At 39.6% G+C, this 17,835-nt stretch overlaps 1 protein-coding gene across 9 annotated transcripts in view; it reads left to right on the forward strand.

The window, feature by feature from the left end:
- The window catches only part of APAF1 (apoptotic peptidase activating factor 1), a 126,447-nt gene that overhangs the window by 71,647 nt on the left and 36,965 nt on the right, over positions 1 to 17,835 (forward strand). For 6 of the 9 annotated variants that reach the window (XR_002724710.1, XR_002724717.1, XM_023183333.1 and 3 more), the window contains exons 22-27: positions 1,657 to 1,782; positions 3,825 to 3,866; positions 9,814 to 9,933; positions 10,253 to 10,378; positions 12,358 to 12,483; positions 14,110 to 14,253. The exons of 1 other annotated variant lie outside the window; for it this stretch is intronic. Coding sequence is in view for 6 of the 8 variants with exons in the window: in XM_023183333.1 (XP_023039101.1) it covers positions 1,657 to 1,782; positions 3,825 to 3,866; positions 9,814 to 9,933; positions 10,253 to 10,378; positions 12,358 to 12,483; positions 14,110 to 14,253 (684 nt within the window). In the remaining 2 variants the exon portion in view is untranslated. The remainder of the gene's footprint in view (positions 1 to 1,656; positions 1,783 to 3,824; positions 3,867 to 9,813; positions 9,934 to 10,252; positions 10,379 to 12,357; positions 12,484 to 14,109; positions 14,254 to 17,835) is intronic. 2 more of the 9 variants (XM_023183826.2, XM_023183656.1) reach the window with 1 other exon arrangement.

Here is a 17,835-nt window from a genome sequence, read left to right on the forward strand (position 1 = left end):
TCAGCTTTCTACTTATGGCTAGCCAGTTTGCCCAGCACCATTTATTAAATAGGGAAACCTTTCCCTATTGCTTGTTTTTGTCAGGTTTGTCAAAGATCAGATGGTTGTAGATGTGTGGTATTATTTCTGAGGGCTCTCTTCTGTTCCATTGGTCTACATCTCTGTTTTGGTACCAGTACTATGCTGTTTTGGTCACTGTAGCCTTGTAGTACAGTTTGAAGTCAGGTAGTGTGATGCCTCCAGCTTTGTTATTTTGGCTTAGGATTGACTTGGCAATGCGGGCTCTTTTTTGGTTCCATATGAACTTTAAAGTAGTTTTTTCCAATTCTGTGAAGAAAGTCATTGGTAGCTTGATGGGGATGGCATTGAATCTGTAAATTACCTTGGGCAGTATGGCCATTTTCATGATATTGATTCTTCCTATCCATGAGCATGGAATGTTCATTTGTTTGTGTCCTCTTTTATTTTGTTGAGCAGTGGTTTGTAGTTCTCCTTGAAGAGGTCCTTCACATCCCTTGTAAGTTGGATTCCTAGGTATTTTATTCTCTTTGAAGCAGTTGTGAATGGGAGTTCACTCATGATTTGGCCTCTGTTTGTCTGTTATTGGTGTATAAGAATGCTTGTGATTTTTTCTCATTGATTTTGTATCCTGAGACTTTGCTGAAGTTGCTTATCAGCTTAAGGAGATTTTGGGCTGAGACGATGGGGTTTTCTCGTTGCATTCTTATAACATCCTGGATGTTCGGTGGTGGTATTCTTGTTTTAAAGATGTCTAAACTCTTATTTCCACAATTTTCATAAAATCAATAAGTGGCAGAGCTAGGATTCAAACCCAGATCTCTGAGGCTATGTGCTCAACTGTTATGCTATTCTGCCCTTGCCTTATAGGGTTTGTGAGATCGTTCATCCCGCTCATTTAGGAAGGTTCCCATTCACACAATTCCCCTTTGTTTTCAAGGGGCTTTTCTTCCAGACATGTGGGTTAGGTTTGAGTTTCTGGAATCTCCTGCTTTAGCATCATCTGTATTTTCCTTAGGCTTTCTTGAGTACATTTTAATTTGGTCCATGAAACATATTTCCTCTCTTTTTGTTTTTTTTGGTATGAGTTCATTTGAAAGCCTTTTTTTTTTTGACATAGTTATTATCTTTTGAATTTGTTACTACTTTTATTTGGAGTATTATTAGTCTTTGGCCCTCTTAAGTATTCTCATCGCGCTGCCCACCAGCCTTCTCGTATCCTCTTTTCCTTTACCTGTCTCCCTCATCATCTTTTATCTTCCCTTGTTTGTGTTGTTTTATGAAGAATTTGCCATCCAGGACTTACTTACTTTCTTCTCTCATATCCATCTTAAATGTCTTTTTTTTTTTTTTTTTGGAGGGCGAGCCTAGACAGCCACTTGTTTGATGAAGTGGGGAGTTGAGTAATCAGAAGGACCACTGGTTCCTACTGCTGTCTGATGATTGCAGGGAGTGTTTTATTTTAGGGTATAATATGTGCATATATATGTGACATTCATTTGTTTTTAATTAGGGTGAAAGCACCAGATGGAAATTCTGTACCCTCTAGTCTAATTTTGGTTTAATATCTTTGGGGTGTAATGCCTATGTGTTGCTTAGTTTCTTCATATTAATTTTCTGTGTTTTTCTGCTTTGAAGATTTTAGAACTTGTAAACAATAGAATCTTCCAGTCCAGGATTCGGCACAAGAAAACTGTATGGCACATCCAGTTCACAGCCGATGAGAAGACACTTATTTCAAGTTCTGATGATTCTGCAATTCAGGTGAGAGGGAGGTTGAACTCTTAACATATTTAATGCTGATTCTAAAATGAACACTATGATTATGTCTAAAATCTGATGTATATTTTAAGCACATTGCTTTGGGCATACATTCAGATTATGCACATGGGCTTAGATGATTGGTGTTTCACATTTTTCTGTGGGTGAGACAGACAGTTTGTCTTAGAACCCTCTGTTGGAAGGGTGTTTATTTTGAAAATGAAGGGTTTGTTTGCATTTTCTTGCCTGCCTTGGTATTTGGATTTGTATCAGTAAGTATACTTTTTGCCACATTTATGTAATTTCTCTTTATTTTTCTTTACAGTAGTAAAATCCAGTGGAAATCATTTCATTCTTTCCTTTCAAGAACAAGATGTTTATAACAGGAATGAAATTCTGTGAAAAGAGAATAGTTTGACATAATAAAGAATTGTGGATATGGAAGCCTAAGCTTACTATATATATATATATATATATATATTTTTTTTTGAGATGAAGTCTTGCTCTGTCGCCCAGGCTGGAATACAGTGGCCGGATCTCAGCTCACTGCAAGCTCCGCCTCCCGGGTTCATACCATTCTCCTGCCTCAGCCTCCCGAGTAGCTGGGACCACAGGCACCCGCCACCTCGCCCGGCTAGTTTTTTGTATTTTTTAGTAGAGACGGGGTTTCACCGTGTTAGCCAGGATGGTCTCAATCTCCTGACCTCGTGATCCGCCCGTCTCGGCCTCCCAAAGTGCTGGGATTACAGGCTTGAGCCACCGCGCCTGGCCACTATATATTCTTTTAAAATTTACTTGATTATTAAATTCCCAAAGCACATTGTTTTAAAATTCAAATAGTATTACAAGATTTATTATGAAAAGTAGACCCTTTCCCCCATTTCTCATTCTCCAGAGGCACCACTTTTAGCTTTTAGATGTTTCTTTTGATATTACCTTCATGCCTCTGTATGGCATGCTTATAGTGCTCTTCTTGATTTTACCATTTGAGAAATTATCTATTGAATTCCCTACAGGAAGATGTCGCTTTTTTCCTTCTCCCACCTGTCCTGCCTTCAGCTTATGTACATGCACACGTTCACAGACACTCATTTATCAATCCATTTATCCCAATTATGACGAAATTTTATTTAGATCCTTCCTGTTATTATGATCACTGTGTACTAAGGGTACTGTGAATGCATTTTTTGTCTTAATGCAGTGTAGGAAAATTTGATCTTTGGGTGTAGTTGGAAATTATTTTACACTAAAACTTTGAAGACATTGTTCCATTTTCTTCCAAGTTCCAAAGTTCATGTTGAAAAGTCTGAAGCCATTTTGCTGCCTAATCTTTCTCTCTGGAAGATTTTAGGGTATTCATTTTGTCCCCAGAATTTTGAAATTTCCTGATGATATACTGTGGTGTTAGTTTTTATTCATCGTTTTGGACATTCAGTCTTCCTTCTCAATTTGGAAACTTATGTTTTTCAATTCATGGAAGTTGGATTATTTCTTTGATTCTTTCCTTTTTGTCCAGTTTGCTTTTTCTTTTTGTAACAACCATTATTCAGATGTTAGATCTCCTGGACCGATAATCTAGTTTTCTTTTTCCACATTTCATCTTTTTATACTGTGCTTTATTTTTTTTTTCTTTTCTTTCTTTTTTTTTTTTTTGAGATGGAGTCTCACTCTGTTGCCCAGGCTGGAGTGCAGTGGTGTAATCCCGGCTCACTGCAACCTCTGCCTCCTGGGTTCAAGCAGTTCTCTTGCTTCAGCCTCCTGAGTAGCTGGGATTACAGGCGCATGCCACTATGCCAGACTATTTTTTTGTATTTTTTTAGTAGAGGTGAGATTTCACCATGCTGGCCAGGCTGGTCTCAAACTCCTGACCTCATGATCCTCCTGCCTCGGCGTCCCAAAGTGCTGGGATTAGAGGCATGAGCCCCTGCACCTGGCCTACTGTGCTGTGTTTTCTGGGAGTTTTCCTCGGTTTGTCTTCCAGCCATTTTATTGAGTTTTTCATTTCTACTATTATATTTCTAATGCATTAAATTCTTATTTTGTAGATAGAGTATTTTATCTCTCTGAGGATATATACACACAGACAGGTAAATAAATATATATAATATATATAGAAATTACACACATACACGCACACACACGCACACATATATGTGTAATTTTTTTTTGTTTGTTTTTTGAGATGGAGTTTCACTCTTCTTGCCCAGGCTGGAGTGCAATGGTGCCACCTTGGCTCACCGCAATCCCCGCCTTCCAGGTTCAAGCAATTCTCCTGCCTCAGCCTCCTGAGTATCTGGGATTACAGGCATGCACCACCACACCCAGCTAATTTTGTATATTTAGTAGAGATGGGGTTTCATCATGTTGGTAAGGCTGGTCTTAAACTCTGGATCTCAGGTGATTCACCTACCTTGGCCTCCCAATGTGCTGGGATTAGAGGCATGAGCCACTGTGCCTGGCTTATATATATAATTTTTTTCCCCATAAATTTTTATTTGGCTGCATAGTTGCTGTTCCCTCCAAGTTGCTTTTTTCTGTTTGGTTGTTTTGACCTCCTATTTTGAAGGCCTCCTTAGCTCTCAGTGGTATTAGCTACCAGAGATGTGTGCTAAACAACTGGTTGAAAGCTCTGTGTGTTGACTGAGATCTTCTCTAAAAGGTGATCTGAAAGGGGAACCTTTATTGTGAGTATCTTTAGGTCTTTTGTCTTGATCTCCTCAGATTCCTAGAGAGGAATTTTCTGCTCTCTTGCCTGAAGGATAAACCTGGCTGGCAGGTTCTTAGAGCTAAGTTGGGGAAGAGAACAGGAAGTATTAATAGATGTTGGATCTCAACATTTAGTATGTAAACCTTCCCTTGATCCCTCGTTATCAGAATTGTAATTCTACCCTGAGTTGTGCTGGTGCCCTTAAATTCCGAGATTCTTCTTTCTAGTTTGCTGTCACTGTCTGTCTACTTTCTTCTCTTTTTTCTCATAGTAACTTTGGGATTCAGCAGCAATTCTTCTCTTTTTTCTTTTTTTTTTGAGACAGTCCTGCTTTATTGCCCGGGCTGGAGTGCTGTGGTGCAATCTCTGCTCACTGAAACCTCCACTTCCGAGGTTCGAGTGATTCTTCTGCCTCAGCCTCCTGTGTAGCTGGAATTACAGGCACCTGACACCACACGCAGCTAATTTTTTGTATTTTTAGTAGAGACAGGGTTTCACCATGTTGGCCAGGCTGGTCTTGAACTCCTGATCTCAAGTGATCTGCTCACCTTGGCCTCCCAAAGTGCTGGGATTACAGGTGTGAGCCACCGTGCCTGGCCTTCTTTTTTATATGAAATCAAGTTTCCTAAACTCCTTGGAGGAGTGGGGAAGTCCAGCATTTCTAGCTTCACAGGTCTGCAGCTCCTTCTCTTGTTTTCATGAGGCATTAAAAATATGGCCTTACTGGGCGCAGTGGCTCACACCTTTAATACCAACACTTTGGGAGTCTGAGGTGGAAGGATTGCTTGAGGCCATCAGTTAGAGACCAGCCTGTGCAACACAGCAAGACCCCATCTCTACAAAACAAAATAAATTAGCCAGGTGTGGTAGTGCATGCCTGTAATCCCAGCTACTCAGGAGGCTGAGGTTGGAGGATCAGTTGAGCCTAGGAGGTCCAGGCTGGAGTGAGCTATGATCATGCTACTGCACTCCAGCCTGGGCAACAGAGCAAATCCCCATCTCAAATATCTAATGGCCTTGTTCTTAGGAGATCTCTTTGCTCCGTCTCCTTCCCTCACAGTTATTTGGACCTTCTCTTTCTTTCTTTTGTTGCCCTTATCCTTGTTATACTCCATTTGGATTCTATTCCCTGTGGTTTCTCCTCATTGTAGGGTTGTCCTGGTTAATTTTATGAGCTCACAAGGCTCACATTGCTCCAGTCCTTCCAGACTGTACCCAGCCCCCTCACACTCAGTGTCTGCTACTCTTCTCCAGTTGGTCCATTGCACTTTCTGGTGAACACCATGTGGCTATCTTAGGATTCTCTGCCTCCTAATTCCTAATACTTATATTCTTAGCCCCACCCTCGTTTCCTCCTTTGGGTATACTTAGTACCTTCCATTTTCGAGCATTTTGGGAGTTCATAATGCCGATTTTGTTGCTTTAGACTTTTTCTTTTCTTTTCTTTTCTTTTTTTTTTTTTTGAGACAGTCTTGCTCTGTTGCCAGGCTGAAGTGCAGTGGCACGATCTCGGCTCACTGCAGCCTCCACCTCCTGGGTTTAAGCGATTCCCCTGCCTCAGCCTCCTGAGTAGCTGGGACTACAGGCACGTGCCACCATGCCTGGCTAATTTTTTTTTTTTTTTTTTTTTGTATTTTTTTAGTAGAGATGAGATTTCACCATGTTGGCCAGGACGGTCTCGATCTCTTGACCTTGTGATCCTCCCGCCTCAGCCTCCCAAAGTGCTGGGATTACAGGCATGGCCACCACGCCTGGCCGCTTTTGACTTTCTCTAATGCCTTTAGGATTCTGTTTTCTTGACTTTGCTGAGTCAGTTACCATTCTCCTGCTTTCCAGCCTCCCACATTTTGTTGCTGTTATCTCCTTTCTCATTCTTTTGACCGTGCCATTTTAGTAGGGCTTTAGAAGTGAAGGAGATAATGCATATGTTCAGTGGAAGCTATTATATTCTTTTATTTGTGTATATATATATATTGCTTGTGGTGGCAATATTTAATTATATTGTTAAAAATGGTTTTGGGAAACCAAAATTATGTCTGTGTGAGTCCTAGGAAGGAGTATGATTCAAATGAAATTTGGCTTCAGTACAGAAACTTATTTGTTATAGGCTCCCATGACACTGGTGTTCTAGCTGTAAAACTCAGTGTAATATTCACCTTTCTTCCTCTCTAGATGTCTTTGAAATGGGTAAAACTAAAAACTACATTTGATGAAGTTCTTTTGAGACATTGTATACTATGTAGTTTTCTATCAAAAGTTAAATTCATAAGGTTTTTATGACCAGCTTGACGATTTCAGGTATTCTCAGTTAGAGGGAAGAATAATTTCTAGAAATATTTTTAGAAAAAAGGAGTTAGGTTATATTTAGAAATATGGTATTATATTATAGAAATAAGTAGTTGTGTTTCTTCCTCTTTTTCTGTTCTACTCAGAATGCTTCTTACATTTACAGTGTTTTAAATGTAATAAAACTCTGTAGATATTTTCAAGAAATGACTGGTTGGGTGTTGTTTTCATTTTTTAAAGTTTTTGTAAATGATTATATGGAGGTTTGTTTTAATCATCTTTGTATCCCTAATGCCTGGAATGCAGTAAGGGTTCTGTAAATCTTTGCTGAGCTGAAGTTATTGCCAAAATTTGAAGAATCAACTCACCTGATTATCGCTCTTAGGATTGTGAAAATTGAGGTCTACTTTGGTGGTTTTTGATCCTTTACCTTGATGTAAATAAAGGCCAAGTATTACCCATGCTTACATGAGCCAGTATATAAGACTGTGTTAGTTCTTGCTGGTATGAAATGTTTCCGGCCGGGCGCGGTGGCTCACACCTGTAATCCCAGCACTTTGGGAGGCCGAGGTGGGTGGATCACGAGGTCAGGAGATCGAGACCATCCTGGCTAACACGGTGAAACCCTGTCTCTACTAAAAAATACAAAAAATTTAGCCAGGTGTGGTGGTGGGCACCTGTAGTCCCAGCTACTCAGGAGGCTGAGGCAGGAGAATGGCGTGAACCCGGGAGGTGGAGCTTGCAGTGAGCTGAGATCCCACCACTGCACTCCAGCCTGGGAGACAGAGCAAAACTCTGTCTCAAAAAGAAAAGAAAAGAAAAGTTTCCTTAGCATTTCTACAATTTAAATTTTATTCATATAGCTGAAAAAATTCTACAAGTATATATACATTGCAAACATAGTCAATGATAGAGACATCTCCAGACTCAACTTTTACATTTGACTAATGATGGTAGAAGTTTAGTGATATTAAGGTTATTCAATTAGCACAGTATGTTCAGTCCAACAACAACAAAAAATCACTCATCATCATTGCCTAGTCAGAAACCTTCTGTAACAAAAGCTGCAAAGGCTATTCCTAATCTGCCCTCAGTGGTTGTCAGATTCTTCATTATATCTCCTTAGGAAGGCTATCTGAGTTCTTGATGCAGAGGGCAGAAATAAGATACTAAGTTAGAAATGAACATTGAATCAGGCAAAGCTACAACAGGCAGTGTCTGTAAACTAGGAGGAGCTGTTCAGCATAGCCATTGATCCTCCAGTTCAGTAAAGCCCAGAAATGGGGAGGAGAGAGCCAGGAGGTTCCTAGTAGAAATGGACTAAGGTCTTTTATGCTTAGTCACATGGGGTGCCCTTCCTCTCTGGTCTGATCTGGGAAGCCAGAAAAGCCTCCATTTCTCCCCCTTCCCCCAGCATATCTCATTGGGTTCTTAAAATTTGAAAATTACTAATTCATTCTCTTTAGAATTACTCTCACTTCCAGTTTGTCTTCTAAAGTTCTCTTGCTTGCATGCAAGACCCTATGCTCCTGATATCCTGCTTCTGTGAATGAGCATTCTGAGACAGAAGATGAGATCTGAAAGCCAGGGCTTGGTGGGGAGGGCGACTGCTAAATGTGATGGAAAAAGAAGTAAAAAAAGGGGAAGAAGAGATGTCATTTCTTTTAAGATTTTGCCTAGGTCTGATTAAAGATATTTCTGCTGTTTAACATTGGCCAGTAAAAAGCTAGACTCAGAATGTTACTCATATGCATACCTGTAGTGGTGGCTGCTTTTTCTTTATCTTTTTATGCTTTTGGAGCTGGCCTGTTTGCCCATACCTCAGAATTTTGGCTTCATCATGCCCACGGGGCTGTTTCTTTGGATGCCTTCCCAACCTTTTTTCTCTTCTGTTTCTTCTGCGTCTCGTATGCTCTAGTTGGATGGAACCATGAGCAGGCCCCTTTTGACATTTCCCTGCTCCTATACTTTAACTCCAACATTTATTCCCTTTGAAGAACCCTTCTCAGTTTGTGAATCACACTTACAACCCATTCCTCGAGCCTACTTTGAATGTGTTATCTCCACCAAATTTTCTCTAAGCAATTACTTTTTTTGACTTTCACAGAACTTTTATCTCTATCATTGTATCTTATATTGTAGGATTTTTTTGGGTTTCTTGTTGTATTTCTCATTTTCTTTGCTAAACTCTTAAGTTTCTTTATGCTAGATCCTTGTTTGATTCATATTTGCTTTGCATATAGGTACTAAATAAACATTTGTTAAATAAGTTAATTTGAAGTCAAGTATTAATAGAGCTCTAAATACAGTTGCTTTGATTTAGTAATTAAGAGATGTCCTTTACATAGCGCATAAAAATAAACTTCCGTTCTGTGTACCTTTGTGTCTCAGATGCATTTGTATGCATATTTTGTGCTAGTTACTCATGTTATTTCAATCCCCCCATACCTTTCCTTATGTCTGAGGAGCTCCTCCTGAAGCTGCACGTGAAAAACAATGCCTTCTCACTTCTGTCATTTTGAGGATTGTATTGGGGGATAGCTGAGATATTTGAACCTTGGAAACTCTGTGTTCTGGTTTGAAGCTGCTTTGATCAACTGACCTTCCCAGGCCAGCTTCAGTGGAGCCAGGATCTGTAGACTTCCCCAGCTTGTAGGTTCAGAAATCTGTGACTATGTAATTAGGATAATTTTCTCAGGAAAATTTAATCAGATGGTGAACTCACTGGCATATTGTGTGTTCTTTTTTTTTTTTTTTTTTTCTATCTTCTGGTATAATTAACTGTTCTCCAAGCAACTGAAGAAAACAAATTTTATTTAGGAGGAAAAATATTTTATTTTGCCTCTAGTCAATTTACTTAACCCCAGCTTCTCTCTGTCTGTAAAATGTGGACACCATAGTCTTCTCTGTTATTCTTCTCTGTTTTACTGAAATGCCGTGTGAGTAAAAAACTTTAGACAAGAGAATGTACACTCTGTCCACCCCTCCAATGAGATAGGATCGGGGGAGGATTATAACAGACATATTTCTTTGATATTCAGGTATGGAATTGGCAATTGGAGGAATATGTCTTTCTACAAGCCCATCAGGAAACAGTGAAAGACTTTAGACTCTTGAAAAATTCAAGACTGCTTTCTTGGTCATTTGATGGAACAGTGAAGGTAATTTGAAGTATCAATTTGTTTGTTTTTGAAAAAGTATTCTCATATTGCAGTGATTATATTGAGACAGCCAAAAGCCACTGAAGGCTAATTACTTACATTAAAATTTTTTTATTTTTCTCATGCTTGTTTTGTATTCATTGCAGTCACCTACATCTGCTGTGTTTTAATGAGCATTTATACTGTTAGTCACATTTAAAATAAAGGGGTCAGAACAGCCAGTGTACTAAAACTCGTTTTATAGATCTGTCTTGTAGCTGATTATGCTTTTTAATATAAAATGTTCTTAAAAGTGTCAACCTCCAATTTTTTTTTTAAGGTATGGAATATTATTACTGGAAAAATAGAAAAAGACTTTGTCTGTCACCAGGGTACAGTACTTTCTTGTGACATTTCTCATGATGCTACCAAGTTTTCGTCTACCTCTGCTGACAAGACTGCAAAGGTAGGTCAATCATTTGAAACCATGCATAAAACTTTGGTAGTGGTTATGTATAATGAGTCCAAATAATATATACAACAGGACATAACAGTTGCTCTCTACATGTCTGTCCCATATTTTGTGATCTTTTGGACGATGCCCATTGGCATTTAGTTGGTATCAAATGAATGAAATGAAATACATTGAGGACTTCCATAAGTAATCTTTATGGATTACTTTTTGTCTATAATCAAATGCACCCTCTACTGCATACTGTAGGCAATGAAAATCATTGAAAGGGATTTACATTTAATTATACACTGACAATATAATTTTAATATAATTAATGTAATATAATTGACGGGTGTCTAAAATCACATTCTGGTGAATGATGCTGCTTGGTTGGGGACCTCAAGTACTCCCTTCTCTCCTTTTTTCTCCTTCTACCAGTCTTTCCAAACTACAAACCTTGGAATCGTCAGGGACTCCATCCTGTCTTTTGTGCTCTGTTGATGACTCTTTAGTGCACCTTAGAGTTATCTTCTTGTCACCACCCTGAAGAGCATGCTTTCCTCCTCCACCACTGGTGGACTGTCTCAGCATCCTGCCTCCGGTCTGCACCTCTTCCACGTTATCTTCCATACCACTGCCGGTGTCTCTTGTTGAAACACCTGTTACCTAACGGTTTTTAGGCCAACTACTTAGCTCATCACTGTCTTTTTCTGCTATATTGTTTCCTCTGTGCCAGCCAACTTTCCAACTTCATCTTTTTGTGCATGCTGCTAACTTTGGTTTGATAAACCTTCTACTGTTTTACCTTGAAGCATTATGACATCCTTCTAGACCTAGATTTGATGGCAGCTCTTTTGAAGCGTTTCCTGACCCTCAAGCAAGGTTAGCTGTTCTACCTCCAGTGTTTCTAGTACATTTTATTCATTTGTTAGAACATTTACTTCATACAACTGTTCACTAACTGTTCGTGAGCCTGTCTTCATGACTAAACTACAAACTTTTCAAGGATAGTGACTGTAACTAGTTTATCTTATTGTACTACTAGTTCTAGCTCATGGTGCTTGGAACTTGGTAGTTTTCAGTATGTGGTTGCTAAATCATGTTGACAAAACCAAGAGACAATATGGAAAGGAAAAAGAAAAAACAGCATTTGGCTGCCAAGAAGTAGGCTAGTATAGTGACTAACCTTTAAAGATTACTTGTCACATCCTAGTAATTTCACTCTCTATAATCTCATTTAATCTTCACATCATAGGTACGACTGTCCTCATTTTTTTTGTTTTTTTTTGTTTTTTAAGACGGAGTCTCTCTCTGTCACCCGGACTTGAGTGCAGTGGCCAGATCTCAGCTCACTGCAAGCTCCACCTCCCGGGTTTACGCCATTCTCCTGCCTCAGCCTCCGGAGTAGCTGGGACTACAGGCGCCCACCACCTCGCCCGGCTAGTTTTTTTTTTTTTTTTGTATTTTTTAGTAGAGACGGGGTTTCACCTTGTTAGCTAGGATGGTCTCGATCTCCTGACCTCGTGATTCGCCCGTCTCGGCCTCCCAAAGTGCTGGGATTACAGGCTTGAGCCACCGCGCCCGGCCGACTGTCCTCATTTTACAGATGCAGAGTATGAAGCTATAGAAGCTTATGTGACTTGTCCTAGTCACAAGAATCTAGTGAACAGTGGAGTTAGGACTCACAGTCAGGTCTGCTTCACTCCACAGACTGCTCTTAGCTGATTCGGTGTTCTTCCATGTTGGTCTAAAGTAAGGAAGGAGTGACATTGATCCTTGAGCTGAATTTAACTTGAGTAATTAAAGGGAATCTCAGAAAAATTAACAAGATTGCATGCTGGAACTTGGGCATCTCATGAAAGTTTATGAATTGCCAAACATTAGAATGTCCATGTGATTGAATTTATGGCTGAATAGCACTCAAGGCAGGGTTTGCAGATGCTTATTTTGAGTGAATGTACCATTGCTAAACAATCCTAATTGCCTTCTAGATCTGGAGTTTTGATCTCCTTTTGCCACTTCATGAATTGAGGGGCCACAATGGCTGTGTGCGCTGCTCTGCCTTCTCTGTGGACAGTACCCTGCTGGCAACGGGAGATGACAATGGAGAAATCAGGGTAGGGTGTTTGCTGACATGAGAGCACTGCTCCTCTTGTAGCTTGGGCTAGCACTCTTCACAGTGGGGACCTTTGTTCATGGGCCAGGGAAGCATAGTCCTGAAGTTCTGGTTGGATGAGGCATTCTTTTTATTTCTTGTGCACATTGTATTCACAGCTGCACTCCACTGCAGAAACGGATTCATTTTAGAGTTAGAGTGAAGCATTCCCTGTATATGTGAGGAGGCAAGTGCTCTAGTCATTTGCAGTTCATTCTCTGCCATTAGCTTGAGAACGATTCATCTTAATTCTTGGACTTGAACCAAAGGTTGTTTCTGGTAGCAGAATTTGAAGAAAATAATTTTGTAAATTATGGTCTGGATTATAAATGAATTGCAAATCCTGCTGTTTTCTGGAAAGAAAAGATCTCTTTAGCACTATACCCATTTGATAGCCATTTACAGTGTGGTTTGTTGCAGTCCTCTGTGGACTGCCTGCCTGTTAAATCGTGCAGAGGTTCACATTTCTGTCACTGGGGGGCAGTGAAGGGCTCCTTATTGAGTCAGAGGCTGCATGATAGGCCAGTATTTATTGCTCTGCAGTGCTTAAGATATACATACAAACCATGCCAGTTTTATTTAGAAAACAGTCTATTTTTTTAAGATATATTTTGACTTTTGGAAAACAATCTTTTTACGAGACATAGAATGTTATTCTCTCTGTGTCTGTGGAAATGTAGTACCATATGGAAAGTATTGCATGCTGAAAGCTTAGAAATTATGGAAAAGGAGTCAATTGACTTAGTTGTGTCAGAAGAATTGGGGAGCTGATTGAAAATTTTGGGCATTGGGATGACTACTTTGGTAACCAGTATATATGAGGAAGGTGGGGTTTTCCCCCCTTTCATTACGAAGGAGGATTTAAAACTCCAGGAATAGGTATATAGTGCAGAAGACTAGAAGAGTATACAGTTTGCAGGAATAGAGGTGATATCAGATGGGCTTTCTAGGGAAATTAAGATTCTTCTGCTTGAGGACTAAGTAACCAACCTTCTCTCTACCAGTCACATAAATGTGTGTCAGCTGAAGTGGCAGGGCTGCTTTGGAAATGTTCATTTTGCTCTGAGTTCGCATCTTTGGATGAATGTGCTCCTTTACCAGTTATGAGGCAGTGTTTCATTTTTCCATCACTGCAGGAAAAAATTGTCTCTCTTAAAATTGTGCTATTTTAAAAATTTTTGTTGGTACATTAAAAAAATTTTCTCCCTGATTATTCAGAGTATAGGAAAGTTATTGATTTTTGTATGTATGTGTACTGTCTTACTGAACTCTTTCTAGTGAGCTTTTCCATTTGGTTCTCTTGGATTTCCTAGGGAGAGATTTGCAAATGATGATTTTATTTTCTCTTACCATTTATGCCTCTGTTTCTTTTTCTTATTCTGATGTACCTTTATTTGAAAAATTGGAGCACTGCTTATATCTTAAATGTCACTGGAAATAAATGGCAATATTAGCATCTGTGATAGGATTGTTTATAAAAGTCTAGTAAAATAATTTTAGAATACATATATATGGACATATATATGTTTTAAAACTAGAGAAGCTTCTGGATAACTCTGTTAATGAATTGTGTATCATGTTTACGTAGATATGGAATGTCTCAAACGGTGAGCTTCTTCACTTGTGTGCTCCGCTTTCAGAAGAAGGAGCTGCTACCCATGGAGGCTGGGTGACTGACCTTTGCTTTTCTCCAGATGGCAAAATGCTTATCTCTGCTGGAGGATATATTAAGGTAAGAGTTTCCCAAGAACTGTGAAAGAAAATAATAGCCTATATCGTACTTTCCAAGCTATTTTCACTTCCTGTTTCTCAGTTGGGCCTTTTACAACCCAGCAGAGTAAAAAGGCTGCTACTCTGGAGGCTGAGGTGGGAGGATCACTCGAGTCTGTGAGGTCAGGGCTGCTTTGAGCCATGATTGCACCACGGCACTCCACCCTGGGTGACAAAGCGAGACCCTGTCTCAAAAAAAAAAAAAAAAAAAAATCTGGCAGTAAAATGAGTTTGATAACTAAAAAAAGAACAGAAAAAAATATTGAAAACAAAAAAGAACCAGAGAAAACTTTAAAAAATCATTAAAAGCCAGGTGCGGTGGCTCACGCCTGTAATCCCAGCACTTTGGGAGGCCGAGGCGGGCGGATCACCTGCGGTCAGGAGTTCGAGACCAGCCTGGCCAACATGGTGAAACCCCATCTCTACTAAAAATACAAAAATTAGCCAGGTGTGGTGGTGCACACCTGCAGTCCTAGCTACTTGGGAGGCTGAGGCAGGAGAATCGCTTGAACCTGGGAAGCAGAGGTTGCAGTGAGCTGAGATCATGCCATTGCACTCCAGCCTAAGCAACAAGAGCAAAACTCTGTCTCAATAATTAATTAATTAATTAATTAATTAAAACGGAAAAAAGGAAAAAAAGGCAGTTACCGTTATCCCCATTTTGTAGTGATGAAACAGATCCACAGGACTACTTTCCTCAGATCTTGGGGAAGCTTTGGTGACAGTGTTAGGGATGCCCTCAGTCCAGAGCTGTCATACTGCCCCATACTAAACTTGGGGCATTAGAATGACTAGCAAGTTGGGTGTTTAACTTAGTTCTGTTTTCCATGTCATTCACAATTAACTATGTTGGTTGAAAATCTTTAAGAAAACATATTTTTGAAATTTCTTCAGTAATAATAGCAGCAGTATATTGCTTTATACTTTACAAAATGCTTCACTTCCCTCATCTTACTAGCCAGCTTTGTGAGGCTTAAATTTCATTCTTGGTTTGCATATGAGGAAAATATAACTTTCCTAAAGTTACATGATTAGTGCCGGGTGTGGTGATTCACACCTGTAATCCCAGCACTTTGGGAGGCCAAAGCAGGCAGATCACTTGAGGTCAGAAGTTGAAGACCAGCCTGGCCAAAATGGCAAAACTCTGTCTCTGCTAAAAATAGAAAAATTAGCTGGGTTTTGTGGCAGGCATCTGTAGTCCCAGCTACTTGGGAGGCTGAGACATGAGACTCGCTTGAACCCTGGGGGAGGGGAGGTTACAGTAAGCTAAGATCGCACCACTGTAGTCCAGCCTGGGCAACAGAACGAGACTGTCTCAAAAACAAACAAATGAAAATAAAGTTACATAATTAGTAAATAGAAAAGCCAGGACTCAAACCCAGGTCTCTGCCTCTGTTTTCTCTAGCAAATTGGCTTTTTAAAACTTACTAGCGATTGAGGTCACGATTTGAATGTGTTGTGGTGCTTCAAGGTCATATTTTTGGTGTTTTTTTGATGCATCTTTTATGTATCCACTCAAAAAGACTGTGTTGAATGTCCAGTGTGTGCTAAGCTACTGCTGTGTGGCACAATGTTTATGGCTTGGTTCCTGTCTTTCAGCAGCTTACAGTCTATGGGGGAAGCAGGTGGTAAACCAATAAAATCCCTAAAGTTTAGAAGGGGTCTGGGACATGCTTTCATGAGGAGGTGGAAGCACAGAGGAGAGGAATGAACAGACCAACCTCAGAGACTTAGCAGAGGCTTCACCTAGAGGGGAATGCTTGAAGTGAATCTTTTGAATAGTGGCTTACTTATAAAAGTGGTAGAAGATGATACTGTATATCAGCGGTCCCCAACCTTTTTGGCACTAGGGACTGGTTTCCTTGGAAGACAGTTTTTCCACAGATGGGGTGGTGGTGGAAGTGGGGGGCGGGCAGTGGTTCCAGGATTAAACTGTTCCACCTCAGATCATCAGCATTAGATTCTCGTAAGGAGTGTGCAAGCTAGATCCCTCGCACGTGCAGTTCACAGTAGGGCTCCTGCTCCTATGAGAAACTAATGCCACCGCTGATGTGTCAGGAGGCGAAACTTAGGTGGTAATGTTCACTCACCAGCCGCTCACCTCCTGCCCTGCAGATGGGTTCCTAGAAGGCCACAGACCAGTACCAGTCCATGGCCTGGGGACTGGGGACTCCTCTATGTTGGGCTGATCACTTGGACATTCTGGAAGCTTTTTCACTTAAAATTGGTTCCTAATAAGATCTTATGATACTGTGATTTCTTACTGAAAACATTCAAGTGTAGGAGATGATTCTCATTAATTGTCTAAGGCAGGATAACTGTTTGGAATTATTTGAATGACTGGTGTTTTGGTTACATGAGACCCACATGGCTACAATTTTACCACCATAAGAATCTAGCTTATAAGAAAGATAAATTAGAGGGCAGTTTTTAGCTTTATGAAAGGTTGTACTAAGGGGTACAAAAATACAGATAAACAAAAGGAATAATTTCTAGTATTTGATAGTATGGTAGGGAAATTATAGTTAACAATGTATATTTCAAAATAGCGAGAAGAATTATAATGTTCCTAACACAAAGAAAAGATAAATGTTTGAGGTGATGGATATCCCAATTATCCTAATTTGATCATTACACATTGTATCACATGTACCCCCAAAATATGTACAGCTATTATATATCAATAACTTTTTTTTAAAAAATAAAGGATGTGTATTATCCCTTTACAAGGTTTCATTGAAAACACAATTCTGTTTACAAAATGTTGCATTAACCTACATCTTTATTCAGTTATTAGGAGATCCTGAGAAATGGCCACCAATTGTTCTTCAGTGTAAAGATAAACTGGAACTCAGTCTGCTCTGGGGATAATGCTTAGAGGAGAGTCATTGCTGTCTGTTGGAAGCTGGGGAGTCTTTGGCTATATTAGCTGCTGAAAAATTTAACTGCTCAGCTTTGACACCAAGTTTCTAGAGACCACATCATTTGATTCTCTGACCTCCACAGAATGCCATTACACAATTGAGAGTCTGGCTTATAAGATGTTAAAATTTTAAGATCAGTGATCATATTTTCAGAATTCTTGGGGAACCTTGAAATAAAGCAGCAGAATAGGTTTACATACTATAGATGTTATGTCTTAAGGGTGAAAGAACTTCTAGCCTGTATATTTAGTTTGTATATTTAAATGACAATCAGGCTGCCTTTGCTTTCTGGTTTGATTACTAGCTTATTCAACTGATTATGATATAACCCAGCCTGCATCTACCCAGCATGTTAATGAGACTATCCAAAAGCACAGAGCAAATTAAAAGTAAAAAGGAACAGCTGCTGTAGTGTCCAAGAAAATAGGCCTTTTGAGCCTGTTTACTTTAGAATCCAAGCTGTATAAATTGAATGCCAGTAAGATAAAGAAGGTATCCAGAAGCTAAAAAGTTCTTAACTTCCAAATTATTCCTATTTGTAAGTGAAAAAATAATTTAGTTGTTTGCCTGCATTATGCCACAGAGTACATACTGAATGACAAGAAATTCACATTAATTTG

The sequence above is a fragment of the Piliocolobus tephrosceles genome, chromosome 10, assembly GCF_002776525.5.
Source record: "Piliocolobus tephrosceles isolate RC106 chromosome 10, ASM277652v3, whole genome shotgun sequence".
NCBI classification, from domain to species: domain Eukaryota; kingdom Metazoa; phylum Chordata; class Mammalia; order Primates; family Cercopithecidae; genus Piliocolobus; species Piliocolobus tephrosceles.